General features: G+C 49.0%; 1 protein-coding gene across 2 annotated transcripts; it reads left to right on the forward strand.

Moving 5' to 3' along the window:
* Positions 1-982: 982 nt before the first annotated feature.
* Positions 983-15,260, forward strand: ankfn1 (ankyrin repeat and fibronectin type III domain containing 1). Of its 2 annotated transcripts, none has more exons than XM_047032929.1 (6): positions 983-1,267; positions 1,995-2,119; positions 2,457-2,687; positions 5,294-5,505; positions 8,631-8,872; positions 14,236-15,260. In XM_047032929.1, the coding sequence occupies exons 1-6, from the start codon at positions 1,211-1,213 to the stop codon at positions 14,275-14,277; spliced, it is 909 nt and encodes a 302-aa protein (XP_046888885.1). In that variant the 5' UTR covers positions 983-1,210; the 3' UTR covers positions 14,278-15,260. The 2 variants fall into 2 exon arrangements, with proteins under 2 accessions (XP_046888885.1, XP_046888886.1); XM_047032930.1 differs by lacking the exon at positions 983-1,267 and adding an exon at positions 1,326-1,459.
* The last annotated feature ends 727 nt before the right edge of the window (positions 15,261-15,987 follow it).

Genomic DNA, 15,987 nt, shown 5'->3' on the forward strand with positions numbered 1-15,987 from the left:
TACATAACGGCAGGTCCATGAAGCCAAATAGGGCTGGCTCTCATAACAGTGGTACTGTGACATGCAACAATGGGACAGTGGCGCACTCTGGTGGTGCAAGTTTCAAACTACATGAAGTCGGAGAAAGACTAAGAGAGAGAGAAAGAGAGAGAAAGAGAGAGAGAGAGGAAGAGAGGGAGAGAGGGAGAGAGATATAGAGAGAGGACCATACCAAGGTGGCATTAACACAACCACATTTCATTGGTTCTGAATATGTGGTAATTTACATAAAACATGAGGTGATGAAATTTCAGTGCTCTACTATTAGTTACATAACAAGTTGTATGACATTTGGATGTGGTCCATGGAACAACAGCATATCGTCATACAGTGTTGATTCCACAAATAGGCTCACATTTTGACCCTCTAGTCTGAGGTCAGTTAATCTCTGAAATTAATCTGATTGGATGATTGCTGTTTTGATAATCCAACTGCAGATTTTCTCACGCACAGCCCAGAGATCATGTGAAGTTGGTCACCCCAGCTAAGATCTGGGTTAGTCTGCACAATATGGATAGTAGACTGTGTATTGTATTTGTCTGGGTCAGATTATGATACACAAGGCTACGTGGGTGAATACAGATTAAAAGAGGAAGCCCCAAATAAATCGATCTCGGTAAGCGATTGACAACTGTTATTTTTGACAACAATAAAGGAGAAGAGAAAACCGATTGAAAATTAGATGTTCAAATAGCCTCAGTGTCATTTGGCCAATCATATTTCCCTATCTTCTTTATCTTCTTAACTGTAATCACAGTATCCTACAACACCACCAGGTCCTAGTCATAGCCATGTGTTTGAGTATTCCAAGAGCTCCCTTGAGTAGGTCTACAGAAGAACGTCACGTCAAGCATCAGTCCAAGGGATGGACTGTTTATCCCTAATACACAAATGTAATTGCCGTCACGTAATTGGGCGTGATTTGGGCGGATAGCCTTTAACGAGATAAATATTTCCTGTCCGTAGTTATCTGTTCCCAAAATGGTTCCTTTGAACTGATGTTGAAGGGCTACGCATATTGTGCGCAGAAGCCAATCCAAGGACAAATATAGACTTCTTTATCCTAACAGCAGGTTTTAGACCTCCCAGAAAACTGACCCGTGGACACTTTCTCCACACTTTCTCCCCTCGACCGGTGTCCGGCTCATCTTCACTTGAAATCTAATAACTGATGAGTGAGACTAGTGAGGTCCGACCTTTAGCTGATGTGGATCTGGGCGTGTGCGTGGTAAGTTCTCCTAACTTTCAAGTTTTCCCCAACTGTAATATGAACTGCATCCGGCTCCACTGTATTTAGGATGTATTGCATTGCTAGGCAGCCGGGCTGTCGGGACAAAGACACGTAATAGGGAAGCGGGTAGGAATGCACTGCGATTTTGTTTCGAAAAGCTGAGATTTCAAGGGGCAAGACACAAACACGGTAACGTCACTAAAACCATATTGTATTTTGTAGGCTACATTGTAATTATTATTTTTTGAATATCCCGCAGTTAAAAGTTTGAGTCAAATGTTGAAGCTGCAACATTAAAATGAATCGCACTTTCACACTCCTCCCTGCAGCTTTGTCGGTGGTTAGCTCGTTAGTCTTTGCTGTGAGAAAGTGAGAAAGAAGAATCTTAAAAAATAGTCACCATTTACAAGGAGGAAGATGATGGAAGCCGGCAGGGTATCGTTGGATACAAAATATGCTATAGGAGCGTGTGCTAACAAGTCCATCTGGTGTCTATTTCAACTCCTCCTAAAATTTCCACTCGCAGATGAAGAAGGAACTTACCTACCATAATAACATCCTTCTGTTTGGGGTTATGCTTATAGCCTTCTAAATTGGCATATTTGCCAGTGGGTAGCCCTTTAGAGAAGCTTCTTCACAACACTGGCCATGTGGAGGGATTAGGATCTGCTCCAGTGGGGGCTTCTGACATCACGCTGTATGTGTGCCTGTGTGTGTGTTCCAGCTATGGCTGAAGATGTCTGTGGACTCTGAGAAGCGGTGTGTCCTGTTGCCGCGAGAGACCAGGACTTCATGTGTGTTCCACACAGCCGAGGAAAAGGATGAGATACCAGGGGTGGGTGAGGACAGGTGAGCACCTTAGGCCTACTAGACAACAGGAGTGTAATGGCTCTCTCCTTTTTGTATTACTCTAGAGTGTGGGTGTTTGTTCCTGTATAACATGTTAGGGTGATAACAGGTGTCCGTTATCACCCTATAATGTACACCCCTGCAGCCAATCAGAATTGAGCATTCACCCAGACCATGGTATAAAGAGAGATTAGAGGCCAGTCGTAGTTAACAGTGTTGTCCTACAGTGTTTACATAGTGGATCCTGTTTGTTGCCTACAGTGTTTACATAGTGAATATGTTGTCTTTGTTTTGTCCTATAGTGTTGATATAGTGGACCCTGTTTGTTGTCCTACAGTGTGCTGGAGATGCTGAGCTACTCCAAGTTCTCCGACTTGGAAACATGGCTGTGCATGCCGTCCACCCTACTGCCCCGAGTACTGGAGTCCACGCACTCCTCCTCCTCCTCCTCCTCCTGCTCCTCCTCCTGCTCCTCATCCACCACCACCTCCGTCTGCACCTCCCCTGCTCCTGCCCCCTGCCTCTCCACAGGCTGCGAGACTGCAGAGACAGATGCACAAACACAAAGGTAGGTAACCACAGTAGTATCTACTCTATCAACATAGGCCTGGTAACAGAACAGACACTATACACGCTCACTTTTTAGGCCACAAGGGGTGATAGGAGCGCTGTATTTAGAGCTGCAAGTCCTGTATGGTTTAGGGGAAGGGGCGGGTCTAAACTCCGGGAGTTCTTGTTCTTAGGAAAGAGGATAGTGGGTCGCCTTGTATTTATAAGACAGAGGTGGCAGGTGTATACAGATTGATAAACTGAGTCTGAAGGGAGCCAAAGAAAACAAGGACATGTTGTACTGCTCAGGAAATAAACTGAATATCCTGGTCTAACCCAGACTCCAGCCCTAGATTAACCCAGTCATGGTCTAACCCTAACCCCAGCTGTAAGTAACCTAGTCATGGTCTTACCCTAACTTCAAAACCTGCTGTAACCTAATCATAGTCTAACCCTAACCCCAAACCTGGGGTAATGTAGTCATGGTTTAACCCTAACCCTGAAAACACACATTAAGTCCATTGGCTTTCCTGGAAGTGCAGTCTGCTCCTTTCAGAGCTGCCTAGGTCTGTGTAGCTAGCAGGACTGCCAATCTCCTACAGCACCCTAGTGATTGATATCTGTCACACACACCAGAGCCACTTGACTCTTGATCTTAATTCTCCCCATTCAGCTTTTGTGTTTCTCTTACACACATTCTCTCAGTGGCACACACACACACACACACACACACACACACACACACACACACACACACACACACACATACACATACACACACACACACACACGCACGCACACACACACACACACACACACACACACACACACACACACACACACACACACACACACACATACACAGGGGAAGGTAAGTTAATACCCCTTTTGGGCATTGAACACTTGAGAGGGCCATTGCCTGTGACTGGGGACCTCAGTGCCATAATGTGTGATTATGTTGCCTGCCTAGCCTTGAGAGACTGTGGAGCCTGGGAACTCAGAGCAGCACACACTCACACACACACACACACACACACACACACACACACACACACACACACACACACACACACACACACACACATGCACACCTCTTCCTCACCACTCTGCCAGAGAGGTACCAGTGCCAGTAGACAAGCTTGCTTGCAGTTGATGGCGGCCATCGTTCAGGACCCCTCGTCATCTCTGAACGTCTAGATTGAAAGACAGAGAAACAGACATGGTGGCGTGTGTCCACTCATAGCGGAGACCCAGGGAGACAGAAGCAGGCCTAGGCGTGTGAGACGTTAGGTAGCGAGCTGCGTTGGCGTGCGTTTGATTTCAGGAGTGTTAGTGCGCTAGGGCAGGGAGGCTGGTCGGAGGATGGACCAAGGTGGGCAGGCTTGGTAGCGTTGACGACTGGGGATGAGTCGCGGGTGAGGTGTGGAGACGTTGAGCGATGGAAAACAAGGTCGTCCTTGGTGGGAGTTTTCGCGTTGAGGTGTAATGGTGTCCCCATGTAGTGGTGGTTTGAGGGGGATGTTAGGGAAAGCTAGGCCGTGTGAAGCACTCACGTTGGGTAGCGAGCGCTGGTGCGCTGGTGGGAACCCTCTGCGTTGAGGTACTGCTGGCAGGGAGAAGCAGGCATGTTGAGTTGGGAAGAGTTGCTGGAGTTTTTTGTGAGGCGGAGAAGGCGGAGGGGAGATCAGAGCCGGGGATCGTGGAGGAGCCGAAGCTACAACGTTACCTCCAGGTACCTTCAGGTTTGCTTCTCCTCAGTAACCTGAGGACCTCACAATTGAGCTGACTATTGAATCAAGCCTGTTGTATTCTGTCCTAAACAGGTATAACCTGCTTATCCACCTATAGTGTCGTCCACTAGTACCACTGGGCCTGTGTACTGTTATAACCTGTTATAGCTGTGATAAGCTGCACAATAATCCTTACTTTCATATCAATTTCTAATCTGAGGAAGTCAAACTGAAAGTCTATGACTGTTCACAATCCAGCAGTCCAGCATACCAAAGTATGTGTATTTTTGGGATTGGATTTCTATATATTTGAAGAATATATTGAATTTGGTATAACTGTTAGTAGCCAACACGCATCTGTATTGCCAGGGCCTTTTTTATCTGGTGGATTTTCCGTCTGTGAGACTTATCATGAATATTTTAACTCATACTGCTGATACACTGTACTTGTGTGTCTGTGTGTATGTGTGTGTGGGTGAGTGAGTGTGTTTGCACGTTCAGTTTGTGTGTGTGTGTGTGTGTGTGTGTGTATTCCAGTCTGTTTCCTTTGAAGTCCATTCTGATAATGACAGCAACAGCCTCAAACGTTAGATGAGATGAGAGTCAGAGCTGTTTCATGTCCTTCAGTCATAAAGTGATTTATCCCTGTCCTCTCCTCTCCTTATCTGTTTAATGGCTTCCTTCTGATGACAAGTCACTTGGAGTAATCCCTCTCCTCTCCTTGCTCAACTCTCCTTTCTTCTCCTCTAGCATGACTGACGACATGCCATGTTGCATCTTCACATCCTGACTCATCCTGCATCTGCAGCTTTGACATTGACATTTTAATATAGTTCAATTTCTCTTGGCAATCAAGTGCACCCCAAGTACTGATTGTATCTCTCTGTGTCTCCAGACCTCCAGAGAAGGAAGCCCTGTTCCTGACCCCTGCTCTGGGGAGGGAGACTCCGTTCCTGGCCACACCGCTCGCCCCCATCCTGTCCTCTACACCCTGTCACATGACAAACCTGACCTCATTGGGAGACTCCGCCTCCCAGGGCAGGGTCAACGTGAGGAAGCGCAGACGATTGGCAGCCAGCCCAGGAGGGCTGCACTGGAACGCTGCAGGTAACCTCAACACAGCCTCACAGCCCCTCAGCCTCACAGCCCCACAGCCCGTCAGCCCCACAGCCTCACAGCCCCTCAGCCTCAGAGCCCCACAGCCTCACAGCCCCTCAGCCTCAGAGCCCCACAGCCCTGCCCCCATCTCTGTCTGTCCTTCCACATCTCTCTGACCCTCCCTCCCTCTCATCCTACCTTTCTCTGCTGTTACTTTTCTTTGTTTCTAGCCCTGTCTGTCCTTTTACTCCTTAGAGAGGAATTTCATCTATGTAAGATCTGTGTTCATTGTGCATGCATGCACGTGCACACACACACTCACACACACACACACACACACACACACACACACACACACACACACACACACACACACACACACACACACACACACACACACACACACAGTGTTTATGCTATTGAAACTCTGTGTTTCCTGTGTAAGTTAGTGTCTCTCAGATCCACCCTGCTGGAGAATGATAATGAGCTCTTCCTGTGAAATAGAGTCCTTTCCTCTCCTCTCCTCTCCTATCCCCAGCCCTCTCCTTTCCTCACCTGACCTCACCTCTTCCCTTCTCTCCTCTGTTTGTAAATCACCTATTTCTCCACTAGATGGTGATGTAATGCAGGGTGTTCAGGACACTAACAGGCACCAGAAAGAGACACGTCTCTAGTCAGCTCACCCCTGTGTGTGTTTGTTTGTGGGTGATCATTTCTGTGTTTAGATTTGTGTCTGTGTTATTTGTACTATATTGTCTCCATGTTCATGAGAGCGTGTGTGTGTTTGCTTTCATTGCAAGTGTACCACGTGTGCTTGTGTTAAAAGCCCTGCAGTCTAACTAGTCATACTAGTGAATACCTGGAGATGCGAGTAAATTAATGGGAGGAGAGGACAGACTAGCCGAGGACAAGGGGGGCAGAAGATGAGCGGAGAGAAAAGGAGGGTATGGAGGGTAAACGGAGGGTCCTCTCCTCCCTACCCCCCCACCCCCCCTCCCCCATATGTTCTCTTCTCACTGTTTGCTCTCCTCTCTTCTTTCCTCTCTTTCCGTCACATCCCTTTCTCTTGAAAGACCCCCAGTTGTGTCATCCCCGGCACCGCAACGGTTGCCATGGAAACCGTTGCCATAGCGGGGTTTTGTTTTATTGTTTTAGATTTGGACTGAGGTCTTCTGGGAGCTGTTTGTGTATTATGTTTTGAACAAAGCAAAGACAGAACAGACCTCAAACAATCTGCTTTCTCCAGTACACCAGACCTCCTGGTACTGGTTTGCTGTTGCAGAACCATAGATGAAGACATCGGCTTAGGAATTCTAGTCTGCCATGTTGGCAGCTTGGTTTCTGGACTGAGTAATCCAGTAACACGATGCAAGCCAGCCTAGTGACACAAGCCAACCAACACCAAACAAACCTTAAGCCTTGCCTCTTCACCTCCTGATGCCTGTCAGTCACATGGGATTTGGTCACCTTAATGATGTGTTACCAAAGAAGTTAACCCGTAGCTGTCTGAAGAGAACCAAAGGTAGATGATGTCACTCTGTGACATGTGTGGGAGGGTAGTGCCCTTTGTTGTCATGGTACCCATGTTCAGTGACTGTTGTCATGGGCTCCTGGCTGAGATGGACAGATCAGAATGGAGTAATATCCACCAGAGATCTAATAAAGATATCCACCACCCCAGGGATTTGATATAACTAAAGATATCCACTGGACCAAAGATTTGTTCCCTCACCTTCTATGAAGCTGGTTCTCCACGGAGAGGAACATTATCTGTATGACTTCTCCTCTCAGCATCTTCTCTCTCGTATGACAGTACAGCTGATGATAAGGACCACCCCAGTACTGATAGGTTACATACACATGTGCTCTTAATGGCATCACCTGATGGATATATGTTCAACAGAGCAGCTGCTCCTTAGGTACCAGGCGTTTGTTAGTGAGTCCAGGTCCAGCCCAGGGCTAGAGAGTGTTGGTTAGTCCAGGTCCAGCCCAGGGCTAGAGAGCGTTAGTGAGTCCAGGTCCAGCCCAGGGCTAGAGAGCGTTAGTGAGTCCAGGTCCAGTCCAGGGCTAGAGAGCGTTAGTGAGTCCAGGTCCAGCCCAGAGCTAGAGAGCGTTAGTGAGTCCAGGTCCAGCCCAGGGCTAGAGAGCGTTAGTGAGTCCAGGTCCAGCCCAGGGCTAGAGAGTGTTGGTGATATGCCAGTCCAGCTGCCTTCTCCTCATGTATTTTTTATGGAGTAGAGTAAAGCATCCTGCCAACACTGTAACAATACTCTTGTGTTGAACTCACCTGGGGGAGAAACATGATATATGCTCGTACACGCGCATGCACACACACACACACACACACAAATACACACAGGTTGGTTTTACTGTCCTAGTGAGGACCAACAATTTCCCTCCCATTCAATACTGTGTTACCCCTAACCCAATCCTTAACACTTCCTGTCATTCTAACCCTAACACCAATTCTGACCCTAACCCTAAACCTTCTTTCTTGGTTTACTAAATAAGACCACCCACACACACACCAGCATTTAAGCTCCTACGCATGTACACACACACACACACACGCACCCACACACACACAACACAGGAACCAGGCAAAATCTTCCAGTCATGAAGGAGTGGGTAGGAGGGAGGAGCATCTAGTGTGTGTGTGTGTGTGTGTGTGTGTATCTGCTGTATGTTTAGGCGTGCGTCTTTGAATTGAGCACTGACTTAATTAGTCCTTACTGGAGTTTCACAGGGCAAAATGAGCCTTTTAAATCAGCGAGGTAGCCATGTAGCCTGTCCCTTAGGACAGCTGCCAGGCCTCTCTGTCTGGCTGCTCATGTGCTGCTAGCCATGTACTCTGCTCCCTCCTGCCACCACACGCTGCTAACCAAGCCAGCATCAGGTCTCTCTGTCTACTGTGTTTGTGTGTGTGGTGTAGGCTGACTGTGGCGTGTGTGTGTGAGCGTGCATACGGTGTCATTTTACGGTGGTGTGTGTGTTGGTATTAGTTTACAACATTGTGTGTATAAATGTTTGTGCGCGTGCATGCATGCATGAGTTTGTGTGTATGTGTGTGTGCGTGCATGTGTGTGTGTGTGGTGTCAGTTGACGGCAGTGCATCTCTGGTTCCTCCTGTTCAGGTTCAGTCCGCCGCGACTTTGAGCGCTCTAACTCCGCCTCTAAGCGCATGCCTAGCCCCTCCTCCAACCATGGCGTGGGGGGAAGCAGCCCCCCCCTGCGGGACACGGCGGGGGCAGGAGGGGAATGGTGCGCGTCCTTGAGGAAGACGGTATCCGTTGACGACCGTTTACTGCAGCCGGCGGTCAGAGATCAGAGACACAGCCGCCTGGACAGAGGCAAGAAGAAACTCCGGAACATCCATGTGAGTATAGTACACACTCCACTGAAACCTTGTGCGAGTGTGTGTGTGTGTGATTGCATGCGTTTGGGTGTGCGTGTGTGTATCTGCGTGTGTGTGTGTGTGTGTATCTGCGTGTGTGTATCTGCGTGTGTGTGTGTGCGTGTGTGTATCTGCGTGTGTGTGTGTATCTGCGTGTGTGTATCTGCGTGTGTGTGTGTGCGTGTGTGTATCTGCGTGTGTGTGTGTATCTGCGTGTGTGTATCTGCGTGTGTGTGTGTGCGTGTGTGTGTATGCGTGTGTGTGTGTGTACCTGCGTGCCCGTCCCTTTGCGTGGGTGCTGTTTCTGTGCAGCAGTCCTGTCAGACAGTGTCTGAGCTCTGGGTACTGGTTGATGAGCACTTTTACATAACAGATGTGGAGTCCGGTGGGACTGTTTTTCTGAGTCAAATGCTGCTGAATGGCCAGCCCACACAGGCCAGAGAATGAGAGGGAGGGGGAGAGGGGGAGAGGGTGGGAGAGGGAGAGAGAGGGATGCATGGCATTAGAGAAAGCTAGATGAAAAGAGAGGGACAGATAGACAAAGAGAGAGAGAGAGAGAGAGAGAGAGAGAGAGAGAGAGAGAGAGAGAGAGAGAGAGATGCATAGCATTGTCCCACCATCACCTCAACGTACCTCCCCAAACTAGTACTGAGAACTTCTCGAGATGGGAGCTGAAAGGGCTCAAGGCTAGTTCGTGAATAGTTTGACGTCAGTCTGCACAGAGCAGTGTGCACTGTTCAGTCAGAATCAGACACGACTGTGAGCTGTCAGAGCTGATAGGTGGAGAGGAGTCAGGTGGAGGAACTCTCTGTTTCCTTCCTGCTTCACAGACATGGGGGGAAAAAGGCCTGGATTCAGGCCCCTCCAATAAACAGGTTAGAAGGTGGAAGGACATGACAAGTCCGTGAGTTTGTATGTGTGTGTGTATGGCTGTGTGGGTGAGTTTGTGTGTGTGGTCATTGCGTTTGTGGATTCTCACTTCAGCTGACGAGGTTAGTCCGGAATGAGTGATGTATTGAGTGGGAGAAATAGAAAGGTACAGAATAAGAGCTGGAGGGAGCGAGAAAGAGAACAAGAAAGGTGAAGGGAGGAAAAGTGAAAAGAGAGATAGAGTGAGAAATGGAGATGGAGAGATAGAGGTGGAAAGAGGGTGATGGATATATAGGGAGACAGAGAGAGCTGGAGCCAGGAAAAGATGGAGGGAGACAGATGGTGAAGGCAGAGCCTCTGCCCCAGCTGGGAGAGAGAGAACTGAGAGATAGAGAAAGATAGAGAGAGGGAGAGAGAGAGAGAGAGAGAGAGAGAGAGAGAGAGAGAGAGAGAGAGAGAGAGAGAGAGAAGTGAGAGAGGGCCAGCCAGCCCGGGGTGACAGAGATATTCCAGTATTTTTCTCGGAGGCCGTCGCTACGCCTCGTCTGCCGATGGAAAAGCCACCGGGGCGTTCACCCTCAGGACCGTAAAAGACAGGCGGAGGGGCCGTCCTTGTTTTTGTGGAAAGTTTGGTATGGCCAGGAGGGAGAGAGAGAGAGAGCGACAGGTGGCAGGCTGGCGGAGGACGATGACTGTCAGGAGCCCTGCTGCATTATGCAGCCTTCTCTCTCTCCATCGCTTGATGTCTCTGTCTCCCTCGACGCATCATTCTCACACTGTTATCTGTCTCTCTCTTCCCGGCAGCATCCCCCCGCATCTTTATATGTCTCTCTCTCTCTCTCTCTCTCTCTCTCTCTCTCTCTCTCTCTCTCTCTCTCTCTCTCTCTCTCTCTCTCTCTCTCTCTCTCTGTCTCTCTCTCTCTCTCTCTCTCTCTCTGTCTCTCTCTCTCTCTCTCTCTCTGTCTCCCTCTGTCTCTCTCTGTCTCTCTCTGTCTCTCTCTCTCTCTCTCTCTCTCTCTCTCTCTCTCTCTCTCGCTTCCCTCGGTCTCCTTTCCTTTTTCGAGAGATGTAGAGAGAGATGCAATCTATTTTCCTCTCCTCTTCAAAACTTTTCTTTTCTTCCTCCCATTCCTCTCGTCTCTGGCAGAATTCCTTGATGTCAGCCACAGCCATCAGCAACCCAGACCCGCTGTGAGCCAGTCTGCTGCTCAGGCCCCACACACACTTTGTGAGCATCCATGTGAGCAACATCTCTTTCTTTTTGCCTGTAGCCGAGCTCATTGAGGGGAGCAGTTCCCTCGAAGCACCAACAGGGGGCAAGCTTGAGTGGTGGCAGGAGACAGACAGACACTTCTGGCAGCTTGGATGCTCCTTTCCTCCCCAAGGAGACGTACACTGAAGCTGTTCATTTAGAGACTGTCACTCTGCTCAGCCTCTCTCCCCCTCTCTCTCCCCCTCTCTCTCGCGCGCTCCACAGTATCTTTTGTACCTTTTAGCACATGAAGCTCATTAGCAGTTGGATAATGATTCCTACTAGGAGCTAAGACTCTTGAATATCCCTACATCTCTCTGCCTCTCTTCTTTATTATGTGCCTCATCTGGCTGCTCTGATTACCCAGAACTCCACAAACCAAGCCTGCCAATACAATATTACTGTGTGTGTGTGTGTGTGTGTGTGCGTGGGTGGGTGTGCACAGCGCAGACTGAGTGTGTGCTAGGCAGTGTGTTCCCACCCGTCTGGTGTGGGCCAGCTAGCCTCCAGTGTGTTAAGCTGCTCCGGGCCCCCATGAGTGAAATATGAGAGACATCAATTCAAGCTGCCATCTTATTAGGACTAATCCCTAAAAACAACACAGGCCAGAAAGGATGGCTGCCGTCCCACTGCCTGACTCGGCCTCCTCTCCATGTGAGATATGACTTGTTGCACGCGCACTTAACTAGCGTCTCACACAACATCTATTGATAAGTACTGAAATGAGGGCCCCTGGCCTCTGCCCAATCTCTGCCCCAGCCTCTGCTCCAGCCTCCAAACTTTACACCTAACTCCAGACCCTAGCCTCCAGCCCCCAGCCCCGTTACTCTCCCGAGTCATATAACTGACGACAGTCCCAGCCCTGCCCAGCCACCCTAGCCTAGCTCCAGCTGCCAGTGTCAAACCCCATCTCCTAACCCAGAACACCATAGTCCAGCCCAGTCTCCAGTCCCAGAGCCCAAGTCCTGTCCAGCCTAGTCCAGCCCATCCCTTCCACAGCCTTCTGTCCCTAGCCCTGCCCTAGCCCGGCCCCAGCCGTCCAGCCACAGGTTATGGAGGTGCCAGGGTCTGGCTGGCAGGAGGGCCAGCTCTACCTCCCCTGTCTCCAGGCTCCTTGCTGGGCCATGAATGCCAGCATTGCTGACCTAATTAGCCCTGGGAGAGGCCTAACAAGCCGCTACAGTTCAGCCACTGACAAATATCAAAATAAAGCCTTGTTCAAATTAGCGAGGTGAAGTGAGAAGTAGAGGAGGGAGGGCTGGGGCTGTCTGGGATAGGCCTGATCACTCACGGACTGCATGGACCTGTGTGTGAGTGTGTGTGTTTGTGTGGAAGAGAGAAGGAGGGAGGTTATTTTAGTTCAGATACCCGGAGCGCTGGTTTGCGGCCGTTCATCTCTTCCGTCAAACCGCCGCTGTGTGTGTGTGTGATGATTTATAAAAAGTACCTGCATGTAATCAGTAGCTGTTAACTGTTTGCAGTTCTGTGTGCTCTTATATAAGACAAACAGTGGTCTCTCTGTGGTAGAGAGCCTCCCTCAGGGCTTTGGGTCACCCCCTGGGGAACTGTCTCAAACAGGTACCAAGTAATGAAGAGATGTGCTCCCCTCACACACAAACACTCCCAGGCCCACACACTCAGGGGCGCACACACCGACCAAAGGACACATGCTCACAAAGGCACAGACTCCGCCACACGCTGGCACACGAACATGAACGAACGAACGCACAAACGCACACACTCTCTCCTGCCCGTCCCAGAGATGAAACAGACAGACAGGCAGAGGTGAGCACGGCCGTGAAGAGCAGTCAGTGAGGTTGACATTCTCCAAATATCAGCAGTCTGCTTCACATCTACGCGCCTCATAAGAACGCGGTGGACTGTCGTTTTGTCTGGAACCCGAGGCTTTAGATGTGTATCGCATCACTCCCTGTACACGTATACAGCATATCCTTGGTGCACAATACATTGACACGCGAAATAACTCGGTGGCCACTTGCTTTTTTTCTTTCAATGTGTCGGTGTGAGTGACAGGCTGACAAATGGATGTCAGAGCATCAGGAGCTGTTTGCTGAAGCTGCCATCTGTTTAAATACCTGTACCTGAGAGAGGAGGAGAGGGAGGGAGGGAGGGAAAAGAATGGGTTGATGGAGCGAGTGAGAGCGAGTGAGAGAGAGCGAGCGAGCTCTGGTCTCTCCTATGCAGTGTTCGTGAACAGACAGATCCTGTTAGAATGCCTGTTGCACAATATACGGGTTGCACATACGCACTTAAAACAAACACACATGCACACATGCTGTTACATACTGAAAACGACACACACACACACACACACTGAAACACATCATAATAGACACTATCACACTAAAATGAACACTGGAAAACTTTCTTGTATGGAACATGTACTACAAGAATGACCTTTGCGCCAGTCAGACAAGAAATGGGTGAAAGGAAGTAAGAAGGATCATGTGTATCTAGTTTTAGCCGACTGGTTCTCTGATGTAAACTCCAGACATTCTGTGTGTGTGCTTGTGTATGTGTCTGTGGGTGCGTGCGTGTTGTGTGTGTGCGTGCGTGTGTGCATGCGCGTGTGTCCACAGAGACAGGACAGAGTGCTGCTGTTTGTTGCCAGTTAGTTGAGTGATTGTCTCATCAAGGAGCTGCAGGAAGCAGCTTCTTTCTTCACAGAGATCATAGACCCACTGCTGGCTCCAAATGATAGTAGAACAAAGTAGAACACTATTCAATAACACCATAGAATAAAGAACATCAGCAGAAATGACTATAAGACATTGGAGCAGAGCAAAGAAGAGCAGAACCCTACATCAAACAGCACCACATCAAACACACACACACACATACCGACACACACAAGAGCAGAAACACACCTCCCCTCTGTCCTCAGGGAAACTTTTCTGTTGTCTACAGTGTTCCCTAACATATTTCCTAACTCCAACTCAGAACACAGTACTTCCACTGACAGATCCCGGTGGCAGGTGTCCCACTAGAGGAGGCTGCTGGCAGACCAGGGCTGTTCTCTCTGGACCAAGGGCATTTATGGAGACAAGAACTTCCCTTGAATTGATGCTGGTCATGCATTCCATTGGAACGTGCTCACACATACATAATGATCATTCTCTGTCTATGTCTCTGTCTTGCTCTCTCTTTCTCTCTTTTCCTTTTCTTTCTTTCTGTCTATCGATCTTATCTATCTCCTCTGCAGAGTCTTGGAACCACCGGCAGATACGACACCAGAAAAAAGTAAGTGTTGCTCAACTTGCTCTCATTCTGTCATTCAGTCAGCCATAACAGCCAGCCATACATACAGCCTTGCATAACAGCCAGCCATACATACAGCCTTGCATAACAGCCAGCCATATATACAGCCAGCCATAACAGCCAGCCATACATACAGCCTTGCACAACAGTCAGTCATACAGCCAGCCGTAAAAGCCAGCCATGCATCCATACATCCAGCCAGGCATTCAGCCAGCCAGTCAGCCTACCAGCCATATAGCCAGTCAGTCAGTCCACCAGTCAGTCACCCGGCCAGCCAGACCAGCTATGAGCCAGCATCCACTCAGCCAGCAGTCTTCATACCTTCACTCTGCCCATCATCCCCAGCCACAGCCCTCATTAGATTAGAGAGGGCGGCACATACACATAACTACATCAAGGATGGAGAATGTGTAATGACTTTAGTTGAGCATTTCTCTGTCTGTCATTGTTGGCTGTGCTGCACCCCCTCCCCCTTCCCCCCCCTCCCCCCCTGATGTGTCAGTGAACCTTGAGAAATCCTCCATCCTGCAGCCAGCACTGACCAAGGACACATTAGCCCCCTGACGCTCTGTGGCCTTTGTCGCCATGGTGACTATTTCCATTATTGTAACTAGTCTATTAATTCCTTGGACAGGTGGGGCTTGACGTTTAGAGTGATCAGGCAGTGTGTGTGTGTGTGTGTGTGTGTGTGTGTGTGTGTGTGTGTGTGTGTGTGTGTGTGTGTGTGTGCGTGCGTGCGTGTGTGACTCACTGTGGTATTAGGTGGGGGGCTAACAGACATTTATTTTATTTCAGTTTTTATTGGTGTCAAACTTTGTTAGTTTGTTACTTTGTTAGCCATTTAATCAGTACCAACCACAATAATCTAGACACCCCATTGTCTTTAATACTCTGAGTAAGAAGAGCAAGAGATAAAGAGAGAGAGAGAGATTGATAGAGAGAGAATGAGACAGGAGACATAGAGACGGAGAGGAGACATGGGGGGAGAGCGAGCAAGGGAGGGACATAGAGGGAGAAAAGGCAGGAGAGAGCCATGGAGAGAGAGACAGACAAAGAGAGGGAGAGATATGATAAAGGAAAAAGGTAATGAAAGTATTTTCACATTCCTCATGTGAATGTGACATGTCAGTTGGTGTGTGATGCTCCTGTGTTGTCTGATCCTAGATCGATCCCCCCCAAGCCCCTTAGTTACTGTCTCTAAGGCGTGAAACTGCACCATGCGCTTGACACTTACCCAGCATGCACTTGGGAATTCCGACCCACACGTGGACCCAAATCACCCTGATCTGGTCCCCAACTCTCTGTCCACACTGGTATAGAGGGTGTGTTGCAGTGCATGCTTTGTAATACATTGTGTGTGGACAGCGTGTGTTGTTTTTTTGTGGTGTATAATTTGGATGTAAGTGCAGTGTGGGGGCTGTATTGTGGGACAGTGTGGTGACATTCTACAGCAGTAGCAGCTGCAATCAGTGGAAGACAATGAGACCCACTGCAACCATGAAGTCTGATGGTTTCTGGAAGTGTTGCTATGGAAATGAGGGGAGCCATGGGGTATAGAGGAAGGGTGTGTGCTGGAAGGAGAGGTCTCCTAGTTTAGTCTGTTCTCCATTTCCGAACTGTTACACATTTGTGCGTGTGTCGGGGTTTGTATATGGATGTACTTGTGTTTGTGTGTAGGGATTTGTTTGTGTGTGAA

The sequence above is a fragment of the Hypomesus transpacificus genome, chromosome 13 (genome assembly GCF_021917145.1).
Source record: "Hypomesus transpacificus isolate Combined female chromosome 13, fHypTra1, whole genome shotgun sequence".
NCBI lineage: Eukaryota > Metazoa > Chordata > Actinopteri > Osmeriformes > Osmeridae > Hypomesus > Hypomesus transpacificus.

Coding starts and splice junctions, on each gene's coding strand:
- ankfn1 (XM_047032929.1), top strand. CDS start 1,211: ATGAGTGAGACTAGTGAGGTCCGACCTTTAGCTGATGTGGATCTGGGC. Junction 1,268..1,994: donor TGGATCTGGGCGTGTGCGTG/GTAAGTTCTCCT, acceptor TGTGTGTTCCAG/CTATGGCTGAAGATGTCTGT. Junction 2,688..5,293: donor ACAGATGCACAAACACAAAG/GTAGGTAACCAC, acceptor CTGTGTCTCCAG/ACCTCCAGAGAAGGAAGCCC.